The sequence below is a fragment of the Caloenas nicobarica genome, chromosome 1 (genome assembly GCF_036013445.1).
Source record: "Caloenas nicobarica isolate bCalNic1 chromosome 1, bCalNic1.hap1, whole genome shotgun sequence".
Lineage (NCBI taxonomy): Eukaryota > Metazoa > Chordata > Aves > Columbiformes > Columbidae > Caloenas > Caloenas nicobarica.
The window spans coordinates 53,629,173-53,645,865 of record NC_088245.1 but is presented as its reverse complement, the minus strand read 5'-3'; the positions used below and the strand labels follow the sequence as shown (position 1 = coordinate 53,645,865).

At 37.9% G+C, this 16,693-nt stretch overlaps 1 protein-coding gene across 1 annotated transcript in view; it reads left to right on the top strand.

Moving 5' to 3' along the window:
- ACSS3 (acyl-CoA synthetase short chain family member 3) overlaps nt 1-16,693 on the top strand; it is an 86,635-nt gene that overhangs the window by 64,134 nt on the left and 5,808 nt on the right. The window contains 2 exon segments of the mRNA XM_065658521.1: nt 2,562-2,657; nt 6,213-6,276. Coding sequence (XP_065514593.1) covers nt 2,562-2,657; nt 6,213-6,276 — 160 coding nt within the window.

Here is a 16,693-nt window from a genome sequence, read left to right as displayed (position 1 = left end):
TTCTGCAAGTCAGGCACACGGGCAGGTGGAAGCTTTCTGATGACTGAAGTCTGGTGTACCTGTACAGGCTCCCCTGGCTACTTGTAAGAGAGTGCACATTTTGCTTCTCCGTCAGTAGCACCTTCTCTGGCACAAGAATTACTTTCAGAGGCACAAACGCAACAAAAATGCCTACGTCAGACTATTCATCAATTGTCCGGTGTAGCTCAATAACACTGAAATATCTTTAAAATAGTATCTTTCACATACGTATAGAGTGGGACAAAACAAAGAAGGTCACATCTTAGAATTTCAAGGGCTATTTCTTTACCTCAGCCCTCACCCTGAGAGTGAAAACCTAAGGAGGGACTTGGGACACTTTAACAGCTATGATTTCAAGATGATCTCTCACTAACTCTCTCTTCCAAGTCTCAGCGAAGTGCTTTTCGTTATTCTCAGAGGTGTCTATATTCATCCCATTATAACTTAGAGCAGATGTTGAATGTAGTTACCAGACTAGTTGTGCAACATTGCTCTTCCAGTGTGAAACGTTGCTCTTCCAAATAGCTGTTTCATTGTCACATTATAAGGTGTTATGCATAAAGGAAATTACTTTTATGATCCAGTTGTCCCTGAAAACCCTTCCACCACAGCCGGAGGGTGAGTTAGCTTGCTAGCGCAGTCAGTGGAAGGTTAGTGCCTAAGTGTTTGCAGGAGGGACTGACTGGAAGACAGACCTACTGTTCTGTTCCCTATGTTAAGAATATGCAAGTTCCTAAAAACTTCAGTGTTGGAAATCTGTCTAGAGGCTGTGCATTAATCTCAGAGAATCTGCAGCTATAAATGAGTGTCAGGTAAGGGATGCCTGTCTGTACATTCAGAAACCTGATGTAAGGAGTAGCTGGAATACAGGGTGTTTGAAAAGGATGGACCCAATTTCAAAGATATAGTGATTCCAAACTGGGTCCATCCTTTTGAAACACCCTGTACAACATCCATTTGACACGTGTTGTCCTTCTTCAAACTGTTGCTGTTTTAGCTTTCAGGCCTGGGTCTTGCTACCTGCATATAGGTCCTAACTTGAACTGTAAAGAAACCAACCTTAACTGAAACCAAAGATTCTTGATCAACTTTATCTATTGGAAATATATAAAAGGGCCACACAGTACTTGTATTACACATAATTGGTAAAGAAAATTTCTCACCAGTACTTATTTTTCTGTATTCTTCTGAACAGTGCTGATTTATTTTCAGCAGGATTTTGAAAGGAATTCCACTTCCAAGTCAAACTGCTTTTTTGTGTCATAAGATGTGCTGTCCTGGAAAGGAGTTCCTTTTTCCTGATAGGTTTGGGAAACTGATATTTCAATCCAGCATCCCATTTGGCAGATATGCATTGATTTCCCAAGAAATGTATATCACAAAGATTCATGTTATCCTTTGACGGCTCTCCTTTGTGCTTCTGCATTGTAAGGGAATCTTTAGTATTCAGAAACTGTTAACCTGACACAAAAAGCAAATGCTTTGGGGATTCCATCTCTGAATTAGTATCTGGTCCAACCACCAAAAAAATCATATTTTTTCATGTATATAAAAAGTCTTACTGACACATGGGAACTTAATATACCACTTGGAGATTAGAGCACTGGGTAAATATGAAAATGATATATCCACTGGTAATTGAGAAGACAATAGAAGATATAGCAGCAATTATAAACACCTATTCACAAAGTTTTAGAACTTGTGATTCTTGGTTACGATAAGTGGAAATTAATTGTCTTATTCACTGTTGTTCAAAAAGCAGGGACAAATACAGATAAATTACTATGATGAAGTTTCCTTTCTAGTTTATATTGTTTTTGTTAGCAGCATATTGGAGAATCAGGCAAATCCAAATAATCTTCAGAAATTCCAGATTCTTCCTCTCCCCTCAGGTTTTTTTGATTGAGAGGTCTTGATTAGAAGTATGTGTCAATTCCCAGTTCAAGGGAGATCTTTCAGTTCCCAGTTCATCTCTTCTCTGATTTTTCTGACCAATATTTTCATGGAGATTTGGCATTTTTTCACCTTCCAAACCTCTGAATGTGTAGCTCCAAACTAGAACAACAGACACTTCGATATTGCTTTACAGGGAAAAGATAATCAACCAGGAATTGACTGATTTTTTTTTTTCTTTTTTTTTTTTTTTTTTTTCTGGAATGTATTCTTCCTGAGTATCTTGGCTTGTGATATAACCCTTGAAGTACCCTACACAGTATTTCATGGCTTTGCTGTAGGCGGTTTCTTACTGGCGTTGTATAAGCTTATACCCACAGCAGAATAAATTACAGGTGTAATGCAGAATCTGACTGTCTTATGTGGAATGGAAAAAGTTCGCTTTTGAATAATGCAGATTTATGTAATGAACTTTAATTAGATGAAACATAAAAGCTTCTGAATTCTAAATCTTCCATTGCTTGTCTGGGATTTTTATTTTACTTTACTATTTTGATGTGCTGAACTAGAAGCAAAACTTGGAACCAATAAATACTTAATGACACTAAGAACAATCTTAACTGACAATATCTGTGATCTCTTAACAGAATCTGGTTCTGCAATTACTGCTTCTTGTATTGGTTTGGGGAACTCTACGACACCTCCACCTGGACAGGCAGGAAAACCAGTGCCAGGATACAATGGTAAGACTCTGCTAAACATTCTGCTAGAAAAGTTTATTGCTTACATTCCTGAGTAAGTGCTCCTTAATTTTCATATCTCAAAGAGAAAGCAAATTACAGTCTTATTTTCCCCCTTCTGGTAACAGGAAGCTCTGGGTTTTTTCTGTCTTGTGGAATGTGATTCTGAATAAGAAAATTCAGAATTGCGTTCAAGAAAATTGATCAACTACTCCTACCTTTATTATATGAAAGGGCTGGTACATACTTCTGCACTGGGTTTAGCAAAGTTATGAAAAAAATACTGTGCTTGAAGGCTTTATCTACAGTTGCGCTGTTTTAAATAAGAGCAGCCGTAAAATTTGTATTGACAAATCAGGAAGAAAAATGTTAGTAATAACCATCAGCAAAAAGGGAATGGTAACTAGACAAATAATTAGTATAACTTTGTTCTGTTATAGCTGTGTTTTCAGTTTTCAGAGCCTAAATAATTTTGGTTTTGGAGATCTACGTGGAATAACTGTGTCTCAGGGACACATTGAATGATTCGATTTACTTTGGCCCTGCAATTTTTTATGAGAAGTACGCTGAAGCACATAAAGGAAATTCTTGCTAAGGTCTGTGTCTTCCACAAATACATCGTAGTGAGCTAGCAAGCAGCTTGGCAAGGATGTAAATCTTCTATTTGAACTCATCTTACACTTTTTTAAAGAAAATCAATGTCAGTTTTATGGTATATGGGCTCATATTTGAGCCAGTTCTTCAGCACCTTATCTTTCAGTACTTGTGGAGCATTTTTATTTCCAGCTGGGAGAAATGGTAGGCTATGGACCAACATTAAAAGGATGAGCACCCCTTGTCTGGAAGGTATTTGCATGCAGAGGGTGCGACCACAGAGTTAAGAATGCAAAAATATTTTCTTACCTGGGAACCCTGATTTTGACACAGTTTTCAGGAATTACTTGAAGCTTGAAAAATAATTACATTAAAGATCAAACCATCTTCAGGAAAAGTTCTCACATCATAGGGCAGAAAGAGCTGAGCTGTTTTTTCTTCTAATACTTACATGTGGAAAGGAATATTAAAGAAAATGAATATTTTCAGCAGCTCTGGTTTTGGTATTTACAATTATGGCATGAAGACAAGCAACAGCTTAAAAACAATGTTATAACAAAGCCGTGAAGTTTGTCCAGAGTTGTAATAAATAGAGAAGAGTGAAAGAATGTAATTGCATCACACATGCTATCAGATGATAGACAGGCCTAGAAAAAAGTATGAGTAGCAAGAATATAAAAATTTCCTACAACTTTTTTTTGGAACATTTGGCCCAGTGTCAGTAAGGAATTTATTCAAATAGGGTGAAGGAAATATGTTTAGCATGCCTTAAAAGGGAAATATAAGCACTCAAACTCACTGAAGATTTATGAAAGAACTTTTACGTCTTTCAGTCTTTGGTTTGAGGCCAGTTGTGGCCTGTAGTACAGCCATTCATAAAATAGTGGATCTTGAAATTATTCTGTACTGGCTGCTCTCTTGCTGTCACCCATTTCTGTTTTGTTGTTGTTTTGCTGCTGTTGCTACATTAATTAGAATTCTTGTATTTATGCTGCGATATAAATAGAAAGTTACAAAATCTACTTTTTTTTTTTAAACTTAGCCAAATTCTTCCATGTCACAGTATTGCTAAAATAAACTTATTTCTTTGCTGATTTTTAGAATATAAAGAATAAAAGCAGTATTTAGACATGTCATTGAAGTGCAGTGGCACAAACTATTTAAAAGTCAATCAAAATACCATATTAATTTCTAGCTCTTTTGCCTTAAATCAGACATTCTATTGAGCTTTCCCTTTGATCTACTTGAACCATTTTATTTCATTCAATGGAAATTCAATGGAATTTCATTCCATTTTTTCAAACTGAAGCCAGTCCCACATTTTGAAGAATTAAGTCAGTTCTTCAGTAATTCAAGAGTGAGCAGTGTAGTATCTTCCTTCCCTAAATTTTTCTACATTGAAATACACTGTTTGCAATGAGGAGAATAAATGCTGGAATTGCTACCTTGATAAAATCGTTACAATAAACTGATTAGATTTTACTTTAGTATAATAAAAATAGGGAAAAAATAGGAAAAAAAGCATTAAAAGCTACATGTGAGTGGGTCATTTTCATTGTGTGTTCTAAGCCTAAATTCTCCAAATCTAACAATAATATGTTCTTACACCTTCTAAAAATATATAAGAAAAAATATGTTTACAGACTATAAATGGGTTTTATTTATGCTGTTCTTGCTGTTTTTCAGAAGTTTCTTCTATGTGCCTATTCATCCTTTTGATTTCCTATTCCAGTTACTCCTTCCAAGTCACTGATTTGTAAAACTGGCCTTGTGTACTTGCTTATGTCTATGTGCTGAGCCATGGCTTTCAGCAGGTTCTTCCATTACTTAAAAATTACCATCCTCTTTGAAGGAGTGGCTTCAGCCAGAAATAGTAAATTACAGGTGTTGGCATTCTTTGGACAGGGAGGATGTGATATTACTTGTAAGAGTCTTAGCAGGGTTTTAGTCAGAAGTCTGTCATCCTCTTTTCCCCATTTCCTCTGGAACTTTTTAATACAGAATGTAAGATTATTTGTAGTAATTTAGATCCAGCTGAACATTGCTTTCTTGGCTTGGGCAGGCTTCAAAAAGCATGTGTTTAAATCCATGTCAGCCCGGTCTGTCAAAACCTTCCTTCCGTGTTTTTCCATGGTTAAGTCATTTCACTTTCTTTAATTCCATTTATCACAGGCCAAGCTGATACCTGCCATTCCTTCCTTATGCCCACACCTTCAGATGGAATGGGTGGTTGTAGCACATTTCCCAGATGACTGCACGGGAGAGGCTATTTCAGGTTTTGTTCCTCAGAAAGGCCAGTACCAGGGTATGGTGCTTTCACTGAAGGTGATGGGCCAGTGTCACCCAGGGAAAAGGTTTCTGTTGAGATGTCTGGATTCTTCATTGTACTCTAGAATTACTCCGCTGTGTGGCTTTGGGTAGTTCACGAGTTACTTTAACTCTTTGTGCTATATTAGAATAAGCCTTTACAGCTGGGGAGGATCTTCTGGTTCTCCTGAGAGCCTTTGAAAACCAGACACACTGTTTACTGCTAATAGTATTTCTCTCATTAACTGTGTTAGCCTCCAGTAATCTTAGTTGTTGTTTCTTACTCATGTTAGGTGCACACTTTTTCTTGTATTTGTCATGTATCTGAAGGGCCCTTTGCTATTTGGAAGTTTACATTTTCCAGTTTGAAGGTGTCTTTTAATTTTCAGTTCTATATTTTTGCCGTTTGGGTCATTGTGCTATTTCTGCTCCCAAAGAAGAAGAATTATTTAAGACTCTCTTTTGTACTTAAGGCTGAATGTTAATGAAGTCAGGAGATTATGCAGTTTGGCACTGCCAAATTACTTAATTCCTTTTGTTGCTTGGTGTATTTCCATTCTGAAGTGGGACGTAAGTTGATATTGATGAAGACAGTGTCTTCCATCTAAAAATACACTACTTAACAGGAGTTCTCTTCCTGTATTACTTTTTTTACAGTGATGATTCTGGATGAAAATAAGGAACCAGTGAAGGCAAAGACTTTGGGAAATATTGTGGTAAAGTAAGCAAACTAAATGTCTTACAGTTATGAGAAGGTTCCTACATGGGTTGTCTTTTGACTGAAGTTTTTTTATATATATAACAATAATTGAAGTAATGAGGGCTGAAAAGTATGACTGTCCCCCTGATACTGATATTAAACTGCCAGAAATGTTTATGTCCATTGATGCTGAAAAATTGCAAATGAAGTTCTGTGAGTGAGTGTGGATTGCTCTTTTTTTTCTTAGCCTACAGCAAGGTTTACCATTTTCTTAATTATCAGCCTGTCAGCACAGGATGAAGCCTTCCTGTTGTGATGTACATGCAAGATACTGAATCATTCTCTTCACTACTTTGTATTTTGGTTTAGTGAAATAGTACAGCAGTACAGACTTACATGCTTTGGTTTACTGGTGTGATGCAACCTCCTCTTTCACTGTCTCCTAATCTGAAGCAATGCACCTTCCTAGAGGGAGAATGTGTGTTTTCTGATCTCTGTAAAAACAGCAAGATGTCTCTGCATGTGCTTTGCGTGAAACAAGCTGTTCAGTTGTGGTAGTACTTAGACAAAATACATACAGGAAAAGACTCCAGCAAAAAAAGAAAGAAAAAAATCCTGCTGTTCATCATATAGGTGATTTTTAGTACCATTCACCAGACTCCTATCAGATGAGTTCCATAAGTTATAATATTCTTTCTGAAAGTACACCTTTCTTAGCACCTTTTCTGAGATAGAGAGGCCTCTGTTTAGATAACACTGTGAACATCAATTACATTTTTCTTATCTTACCTTCTGCCATCTCACTGTTGCCAGAACCTTTCCTTCTGTAAAGCTCGATAGCTCCCCACAGCCCATGCCAGCTCTGTAGTCTGGATGTTCCACAGGCTTTTAGGCAAGTGGCATTTTTCTAAGACAGATACCTACGTTGTGATTAATGCGTTAGCTATAACCACCTCTGTTTTCAGTCACAGAAAGTACTTCAGTTCTGAACACTTCCTATCTGCCCGTAAGTACAAGTCCCAGAAGAAATGCACTCTAGAGATGAGGAAGAAATTTTTTGCAATGAAGATGGTAAAACAAAGAGGTGGTAGATGCCCCATCCCTGGAGACACCCAAGGCCAGGCTGGACGGGGCTCTGAGCAACCTGATCTAGTTGAAGATGTCCCTGCTCTTCGCAGGGGGAGGTGGACTAGATGACCTTTGAGGGTCCCTTCCAACCCAAACTATGTATGATTCTATGATCCGCTTTTGTGGTAAAATTTAGGAGAGTTGTGGTGACTCAGAGTCTTCAATGCTTGCTTAGACGAATAGAAGAAAAGATAAAGATTAGCATTAACTTTCAGTGAATCGAAATTCTATCAAAAGTCAAAGTGTTTGTACAGATGTACCAGCTTTGATGAGCTGTTAAAGAGAGAAGTTAGTTGAGGTTTGAGGCAGTGGCCACGTGAGCTGGAGATGAGACACGCAAGAGCTGCAGGCACTGGAGCGAGGTGCAAGTGTCCAGCCCTAAAATTGTGAACTGGCTGCACAGAGCCTGCCTGGGAGTCAGGGCTGCCAAGGTGCGAACGTTTTCTACTCAGCTGTACTGCTGATCTCATGTAACCAGACCGCTGTGGAGAATAAGATAGTATCACGTTAAGTTATTGTACTGTGTGACACAGACGTTTGTTTTCAGTATTAAGTCTATTCCCCGCCTAATATTCAGCATCTTAGGCTAAGCCACCAGGACACACTGGCATGTGTTTAAGTGCTCACACGATCTCCCCTGAATCAGCAGACTCATAGTTAGGTATAGTTTTCCTGTGGCACATGTAAGATTGTGCATTCATTCCATTGCTGAGTATGAATAATTAAAATTGCTCCAGCCATTAGTAGACTGGTTTGCAGTATCAGTGATCCACGTCATAGTGGAGGGCTATCTTTCAAAGCTCTCACCTCTGTAGTGCCTGATGCCATAATAAAACGTAGGCTTATAATCAGCAGAGAGAGAGAAAGGTGTTTTGTAAGAAAATTGATCCTAGCGGTCTTAGGCATTCAGCTAGAATGGAATATATTACCTTCCAGATATGCTCGTCTCTCTTTCCAGTGACCGCAGGGGTGCCACAGATATTATAACTTGGGGTATGTGCTCAGTGTTTTCTTCCAAAAGTGAAGTGAAATGAACTCCATCCTTAGCAACTCTGCCAAACAAGCTGAATTAGATCTACTAACAGGTAATCTTGGTAGATGTGTGCATACATTTCTGAGTCATTATTGTCTTTAAGTGCCTGTCAGGAGTGAATATTGCCATATTAGAAGATCCTGCTTGGGTTGTCAAACTCTTAAAGCCAGAATTTTTCTTTCCTAATATGGCCTCACATTTAGGCATTAATCTTAAGGCATTACAAAAGTGTTTATGTATTGATTGGTTGTTGTTGTTTGTTTTGTTTTATCTTGCCCAGCATGACTTTTGCTGCAGTCAAAGAAATTGATAGGGAAAAAGGAGGGGATTTTTTGTTGCTTGGTTGTGGTTTTTTGTTTGTTTTGGTTTGGTTTGGTTTTGTGTTGGTTGGTTGGTTTTCTTACATTGGGTCACTCAAGAAAGAGTAGTGGCACAGGGATGCTGTTATTTTATCATGTCCATATTTATTGTAATATCCACTCTGATATAGAGAGGAGAGGGGAAGAAATTACATGGTGTCATTTAAAATAGTCATTATGAAACTGATTCTGAGATAGGTTAAATATCACCCCTCTTTCTCTTCCATTCTTTTTTCTGACTTAATATTTTGAAACAATAGGGTCTCTTAAAATTCGTTCTGCAGCTTAACAAACAAACACCCCACCAAAAAACCCCAAACCACAAAAACCCAAACAGACAAACAAAAAAACAACAAACAAAAAATGAAAACAAGGCAAAGGTATTGATGAGCTTTAGGAGGCCCATTATGGGGGGTTTTTTAACACTTCTGACATTTGAATCTGTGGGCTGTTAACAGAAATTAGTTTTAGGATATATGGTTCACAGTGCCTTAACATTTTGTTCCAGGTTTCATTCTGGTAAATGACAATTGGCTGCAGTGTGTAGTCATCTTTTAGTAATTAAAATCTGTGGCTGTTAGGTTAAGGCATCACATTTTCTATCTTCTTTCAGCTAAGCGGCTATTTAGCTATAAAACTTCTCATTTTTCTGTTAGGGCTAGTTTTCATTAAAGACCCCTCAAAAGTAGTGGGGGACTATCCTTGTCACAAGCAGGATCTGTTTCTCACCCCAGAGACATGTCCCCATGCTGCTAGAAGAAAATGTGGGAGTCAGGGTAGTTTTGACTATTACTCTCGTCGTACACTCAGCAGCAAAATATGGTGTAGCTACCGTTTTAGAAAAAACACGTGTTTGCTTTATCTGCGGTGTATGTGAGTTGAGAAATAGTCTTCAGTTATTTCTTGGAGAGGAGAGTGGCCACACACTGCCTACAATACCGGCTGTGCAGAAATGATTCGCTGCTGCTTTTGGTTATTTCTATCCCAGTCTAACTCCTGGTAAATATTTTTGGAGGCTGCTTGAGGCCTGCAGTGCTCAGAAGTATAGTCTTTAAAATATCCTTGCAACAGCATTTTAAACTTCAATTTTATCCTGCAGGAGTCAAGTACTTTGGAGAGGTAATTCTTACACATAATTACTCCATCTTTCTGCCCCAAGTACATTCTTTTCTTTACTCATCTGCCAACTGACACCTGATGTGTTGTTTTTTTTTTTTTAATCTATGCCCTTTGGAAAGATTTTTGCTCACAAGAACTCTCATCCAGGCTAATTTACCTGGACAATGCAATAATATTTTTGACTTCACAAGTCTTTCAGGATAAAGTAATCAAATACAGTGTCACAGCATTGATGATGAAAGGGCAAGGGAAAATAAAGATGACTGCAGCCCATGAGAGTGGGCTTGTATGAATTGTTTCTGAATTTACTTTTTTTTTGAGCTAGAATCTTTGGCCATGAAAGATAATTAACCAAAGGCTTATTCTGAAGTGAAAATGATAGCAGCGATGACCTCCGTTTCCATTAGCAAGACCAGTCTGATTTGCTGACACACTTCTGACTGCATTGTGCTGACCTGCCTGTAATTAATACACAATTGAAAATGTGTGTGTGTGTATGTAATCATGATTAGCCATCAGAATTTTCAAATCTGTCTGTTCTCATAAGGAACATCGGCAAAAAGAAATCCCATTTAAATTCCAGTGCAGTGGGAAACTCAGTTTTGTATTTAGACACTTTAGGAAATGTCTCTCTCATATGTGATTGTTGACAGTGTCTGAAGGGGATTAAGCTGTATCTCCATTGCTTGAGTTGTTCTTATTTTTTGTCATTTTAATGATGTGCTTTGCCATCTTGCAAGTGGTGTTTAATGGCTTCCTATTAATTTTTAAAATAGAAAAAAAATTTTTAAAAATGACACAAGTTAGCAGAATATTGAAGTCAGCCCAATAGAGGACCTGTTGCAGACCTGTCTTGAGTGGTTGCCCTCAAGAAGATTGCTGGAGGGAGAAAACTGTTGCTTGTAGATCAATGTAAAGAAAGTGTGTTATCCTGCATAGACCACTTGCAATATGTTCTTCTAAGTAAAGGTCATACACCTAGAACAGTGAAAATGAGCTAGATTTAGAAGATGAAGGACAGTAACCTGAAAAGCAGCACTTTCAAAGGAGCTTTTGATGTTACAGTGGATAAACCTCTGAAAACACAAGATCTTTGAATGAAGTGTGGCTGCTAGCAGGCAATATGGTCTCTTTTTATTCAGTAGGGAAGCTGGAATGGAGATATTTTTATTATCTGTGGATATGATGGTAGTAAAACTGTTAATGCATTATAGTTAGTTCTTATGTCTGTATTTCAAAAGCCTATCGAGAAACTGGCTGGGTTTGGGAGAAAATATGAATGAGAGTGACTTGAGTGCTGGGAAACTTGCCTCGAAGAAACTTACAGTTTAACTTGAGGTATGTAGTTTATCCAAGATCAGTTAAGCAATGACTTTATCAAGGTCAGGAAATACCCACAGGACAAAGACATCTCTGAGAGGCTGCTGTTTAATCCAGCATAAAGAGATTGGAAGCTGAAGCTGGATATACTCAGATGAGAAGTAAACCGCATAATTTTAGCAGTGAAAATTAAAACCATTGGAACAAATTACTGGGAATATGGTGGTTTTCTTTGACACCTCTAGGTCAAACCTGGATATCTATTTTAAAGACACAGTGTCATTTAACCAAAAATCACAGGCTTGGGACAGGATTTTAGTAGATTATATCCTTTAAACTGTGTTATATGGGAGGTCAGATTAGATGATCATGATGAATCTGTGCAAAAGATTTCTCTCTCTGCCAGCCTCCCACGTTGTTTTTTTTTTTTTTTGTCAGCTTTGTCTTTTCCCTTTATGAGTGAGAGAATGAGTAGGGCTTTTGAAGCAGGAGCAGTTTGGCCAAAGGTGGGTTTTCTAACAGGTTTCTGGCTAAGTACGTGTGAGTAGCATTTGAACTTTCTTTACTTTTAACCTTTTCCAAGCACTTTCACTAGTTTTTGATGCTTTCTCTCTTCCCCACTAAACTATAGATTTATTTTTCTGCAAAATCCACACTGAAAGCAACTACCTGTGGGACCTCTTTCAGATAATCGAATGAATATTTGGTACAGACAGGTGACTGTTTGAGATGCTCTCTCTTTTCCTTGTGCCTTCTCCACCCTTTTTCCATTACTGTTGTTCCTTGTATCTGAAAAAGCTTCTAGATTCCAGATGACTTTTGAACTTGCAATCAAAAATTTTAAGAGTGATGTTTATGTGCATCACTACATAAATGCTGAGTAATAATATAGCTGCCAGTCGAGATGATTGAGCTCCATTCACAAGCCTGAACTCATTGAACAATAGTTTGTACTTGCTTTGACTGGCTGTGATGAACAGCTTGTGAGTACCATTGTCTGCCATAAAATAAAGGGGTGTCTTTTCTGAAACTCAGCAAGGTAGCATGAAAGCTTTTCACTTTCATTTGTACTTTCCGAAATCTGCTTTTCTCTGTAAATTATCTTTTGAATGCTGTGTCTATAATTACTTTGTTCTGTCAACAAGGAATCTTACATCATTGTGATGAGTGGCATCCTGGGCGTTCGTGGGCTGTTCTGTGTAAGGTCGGCCACCATTGTATGAAAAAATAAATGAACTGTAAAACAATGCTTAAAAAACAGATAATACTTAGTGTTTAAAATTCTCCAGCAGACAACAGTTACTGTGAAAGCAGTTCGGAGTTTTACTGCAAGCTAGATGAGCTGCCAAGCTCACCCAATCTGTTTTAGTTTCTCCACTTTATACTGAAATTACCTTCTTATCTTTGTAAAATGTAGCCAGAGCGGATCTTTGTAAAATGAACCCGTATAATTTATATCATTAATTTACACAGTTTAACTGTTTTCCTGATGCTGTTCTAAATGTGTCCAACCTTGAAATGAGAAATGGGCTTGGATCTGCATTCCTGTAGTTCTGCAATTGTCGCCTTAATTTATTTGGAATAAATGGAGAAGAGCATCATTTGTACTGATGTTGCTCTACTGGTGAAAAACTGGCATGACTGAGATCACAGTTCACACTTACACGTGTTTTTTGAAGTTTGAAATCCAAAGGTAAACTTTTCTCAAGTTCAGGTGCATTGATTCAGCTCAGTGTAGGTTTTTGACTTGAACCTTGCCTTGGGTTCAGAACCGCGCCTGTTCTTTGCTAGTTAAATGGAATGACTTGGCTGTAGTTAGCCTGATCCAGTGTAGCTGGTAACACATTTATATTTTACAAAAAGCTGGCAAGCTTGTCTTAAATTTGTATTTGTTGAAGCTCCTGACTGTCCAGAAGGAAGAAGCAATGATGAGATGGAGGACACTGCCGGAGTTAGGACCATATGAAAAACCCAAGCAAGAATCGCGTAAGGGAGGGCTTATGTTTAAACTGATAGCAGATGCAAAGGCTCAATACTGGCTGGTTTGTGGCTTGGTGTGCAGGATGAGAGAGAGAGAAACTAGAGAAATACAGTAAATACCTCCCAAAAGGAAACCAAGCAAAGCAACCTCTTTGCGAATTGTGGAAATGGTGATGAAGGAATCTACCTCCTTCTGTCTTGGTCTTCTGTGCTCCTGTTGCTTGTGAAAGGAAAGCAGGATCATGTCTGGGTCAGTCATGCTTACTTATGTATAGCTGGCATTTTTTGGTAATATATTCTCTTAATAAAAATAACCCCAAAAGGCCTTGAGTATCAACTCAATGTTTGGACAAAGAGGCAACAGTTTTTAAAAATAGAACTTCTATAGGTGTGTGTTGTGTTTCCTAGGGAAACATAAACCCAGACTCAAACTCCACATCTAAAGATGTTCCATTTTTATGAAGGGGCTGAGGAAAGGAAGAGATATTGGCTTTCAGGTTGCTGTTATTTTCTGTCCGATTTTCTCTCTTCTGGCTCCTTTCACATAATTATTATCCAGTTCTGCTCCCTTTGGAATTCATGGCAGTGTTCCACCTGACAACAGTGGGATGGAGGTGTTTTTCACTCTGGGCATTTTAATCCTAATGTCCTGGCAAAATTCCAATACATGTAATTATGTTCTGGGAAGCTGAATTCTACCCTTATTGCTTTTATTATTTGTGTTTGCCTAGTACCTAGAAATTCTAGTCAGTCATGATGCTAAGAACTTTACTATCATGGAAGAATTGTATGTGCCCGTTGCTCTGGAGTTATTTTGCCTGAAAGATGGACACATGGAAGACAGCATTCAGTTTTTTACTTCCTAGACGGAATGGAGTCCTAACTGCAAGTAATCTTTTACAGAAAGCTATGGAAGCACATTTTCAGATTGTGTCTCTATTGTGCTGATTTCCACTATAGAGATACCTGTGGTAGCCAGTAGTTCAGGCGTGTGGATTCCATAGACTCATGAAATACACACTGTGGATGTACTTACCATTGCAATTTGCTTTAAAAAAAAAAAAAAAGAAACAAACCAACCAACCAAAACCCAGAATGGCGGGAGGATTATATTTGGTAATGTGTTGCATACGGATGTGTTTAGATTTCTAAACAATTACAGTTAAAGAAAGGAAAATGTTTGTTTTCCGATTTCAGCAGTAAAATGGATTCTTCTGTGTAGTGACTAACTGTGAAGTACTGAATAGAGCTGTAGAGAAATTATTAAGGACTTTGTCAATATGAGTTTTTCTTTCGTATCACAACGATGTTTCAGACTGTTAAATAAATTTAAATTGCAAAATTTTCAATGACTGAGGCAGTTATGAACTGCTATGCTATTAGCAACCAGGCAACAACCATAGTAACTACCATTCTCTAGCAGTTTTTCTTGAATCTAAACAAGAGATTTTTCTTTTAAACTCCTACATACACAAACACTAGGATCAATATATTGTTTTTCTAATTTTTTTTTCAAGGCAAATACTCTATACGTCATGTTTGTGTATCACAAGGATGCTTACTAAGCTTGAAAGGCTTAAAATAGGCCAGTGAATTCCCTCCAGATGGAGAGAAGCTGAGCTGCCCTCCTGGAGCCTGGTGGCTACCCAGGCAGTGTCTTGGCATTTCTGGCTTTGCCTTGACTGTATTTTCAGAGAATGTGGAGGTGTTGAGCCTGAACAATCAGAGAAAGTAGTATTATAAAATTTATAGTAGTATCTCCTATTATGCTAATGGAGCTGAATTCAGATGAAGAAAAAGGTGGAATGTGAAAAATCATGGATTTGAATCATTACTAGATGATATGGACTTTTCAATGTAGCTTGTACTATTTATAATTAAGGTTAAAAAATATATATAGAGAGAGAATTATTCTTTTTGTAAATGTAAGCAATGTAAGCATAGAATCACAGAAGAGTTTGGGTTGGAAGGGACCTTCAAAGCTCATCTAATCCAACCCCCTGCAATGGGCAGGGACATCTTCAACTAGATCAGGTTGCTCAGAGCCCTGTCCAGCCTGGCACTGAATGTCTTCAGGGATGGGGCATCTCCCACCTCTCTGGGCAACCTGGGCCAGTGTTTCACCACTCTCACTGTAAAGAATTTCTTCCTCATGTCTGGCCTGAATCTCCCCTCCTTTAGTTTAAAACTATTACCCCTTGTCCTATTGCAACAGGCCCTGCTAAGAACTCTGTCCCCCTCTTGCTTACAGGCCCCTTTTAAGTACTGAAAGGCCACAGTAAGGTCTCTCCAGAGCCTTCTCTTCTCCAGGGTGAATAAATGTCATTGAGCTGGTAGCACTGTTTTCTTGTGACCTGAACATCACAGGAGACTTGTAACGATACCAGTGTTGCTACACTATAGAGGGGTGTTTCACTGCTGGAGATGTTGCCTCTTTGTGTCATAGGGGCACTAGCAGAGTAGAAAATAAAATACCCTCGGCTAAAGATCTGCTGGTTAGGAATGCAGACATGCACTAGCAAAATCTGTATGAAGCATTTATGATTTTATCTGTATAAATACCCTTGCTTGCATGTTTTCTCACTACGGTTGAGCTTCATAAACCTTGTGTTGAGATGCCTGAATATGTGTCTCGGGCAGTTCAAGTAAGCTGTGTTTAACCCTATCAGAGCTTTGAGGGAGAAAACAACTGCTTCTTTGTTAGCTGAGACTTCTGTAGCTTGTTTTCTTCTGGCAGATAGGTATGTGGAGTGTCCCATATTTTGTCATGCACATATCCTTGGCTGAAGAATGGGTGCATAGTATGCATTGAAAACTCAACTAATAAAGCCATTCAAAACTTAGCAGCTTCACTTCTCAAAAAAGTAAAAAGAAGTCCAGTTATTTCAGAAAGTTCTGTGTGACTCATAAATACACTTTCAAAGAATTCCTCCAATAATTCCAATAATATCATGCACTGCTAAAATTTTTTAAAAAAACACAAACATTTTCATTCATATTCTCATGACTGAAATAATTTGAATTATATCTTTTTACAGAAACTGAAGATCTGTGTGTCTGATAATTCAGTTCATGTCTTTGCATTGTGTGTATGTGTTTTAGAGAAAGAGACACCCATAATAATGAAATTGTCTGTATCATAGCATATATGCAAACATTTCTGACAGATACTTAATCCTTGGAAAGGATTGAAAGCTGAACACTGATAACATGTTCATAATACAGCATGCGGTGTTTACTAGACCAAACATTATTTTGCTGAATGTGAGAGATGTTTATGTTATATAAAATGGGTCGAGATACAGTTCAGCGCTATATGCATGTGATCACAACAAATATATGTGTTCTTTTTGATGTATTGTTGGCATATTATTAAACAGAACTGTTTTCTGATTGTATAGGCTATGATTATTTATCTGAATATAAAGTATGAATGGAGAGCATGAGTTGTACCTGTTATATCTGTGTTTCTAACTACTTCCCTCTGCTCTCCTTAATT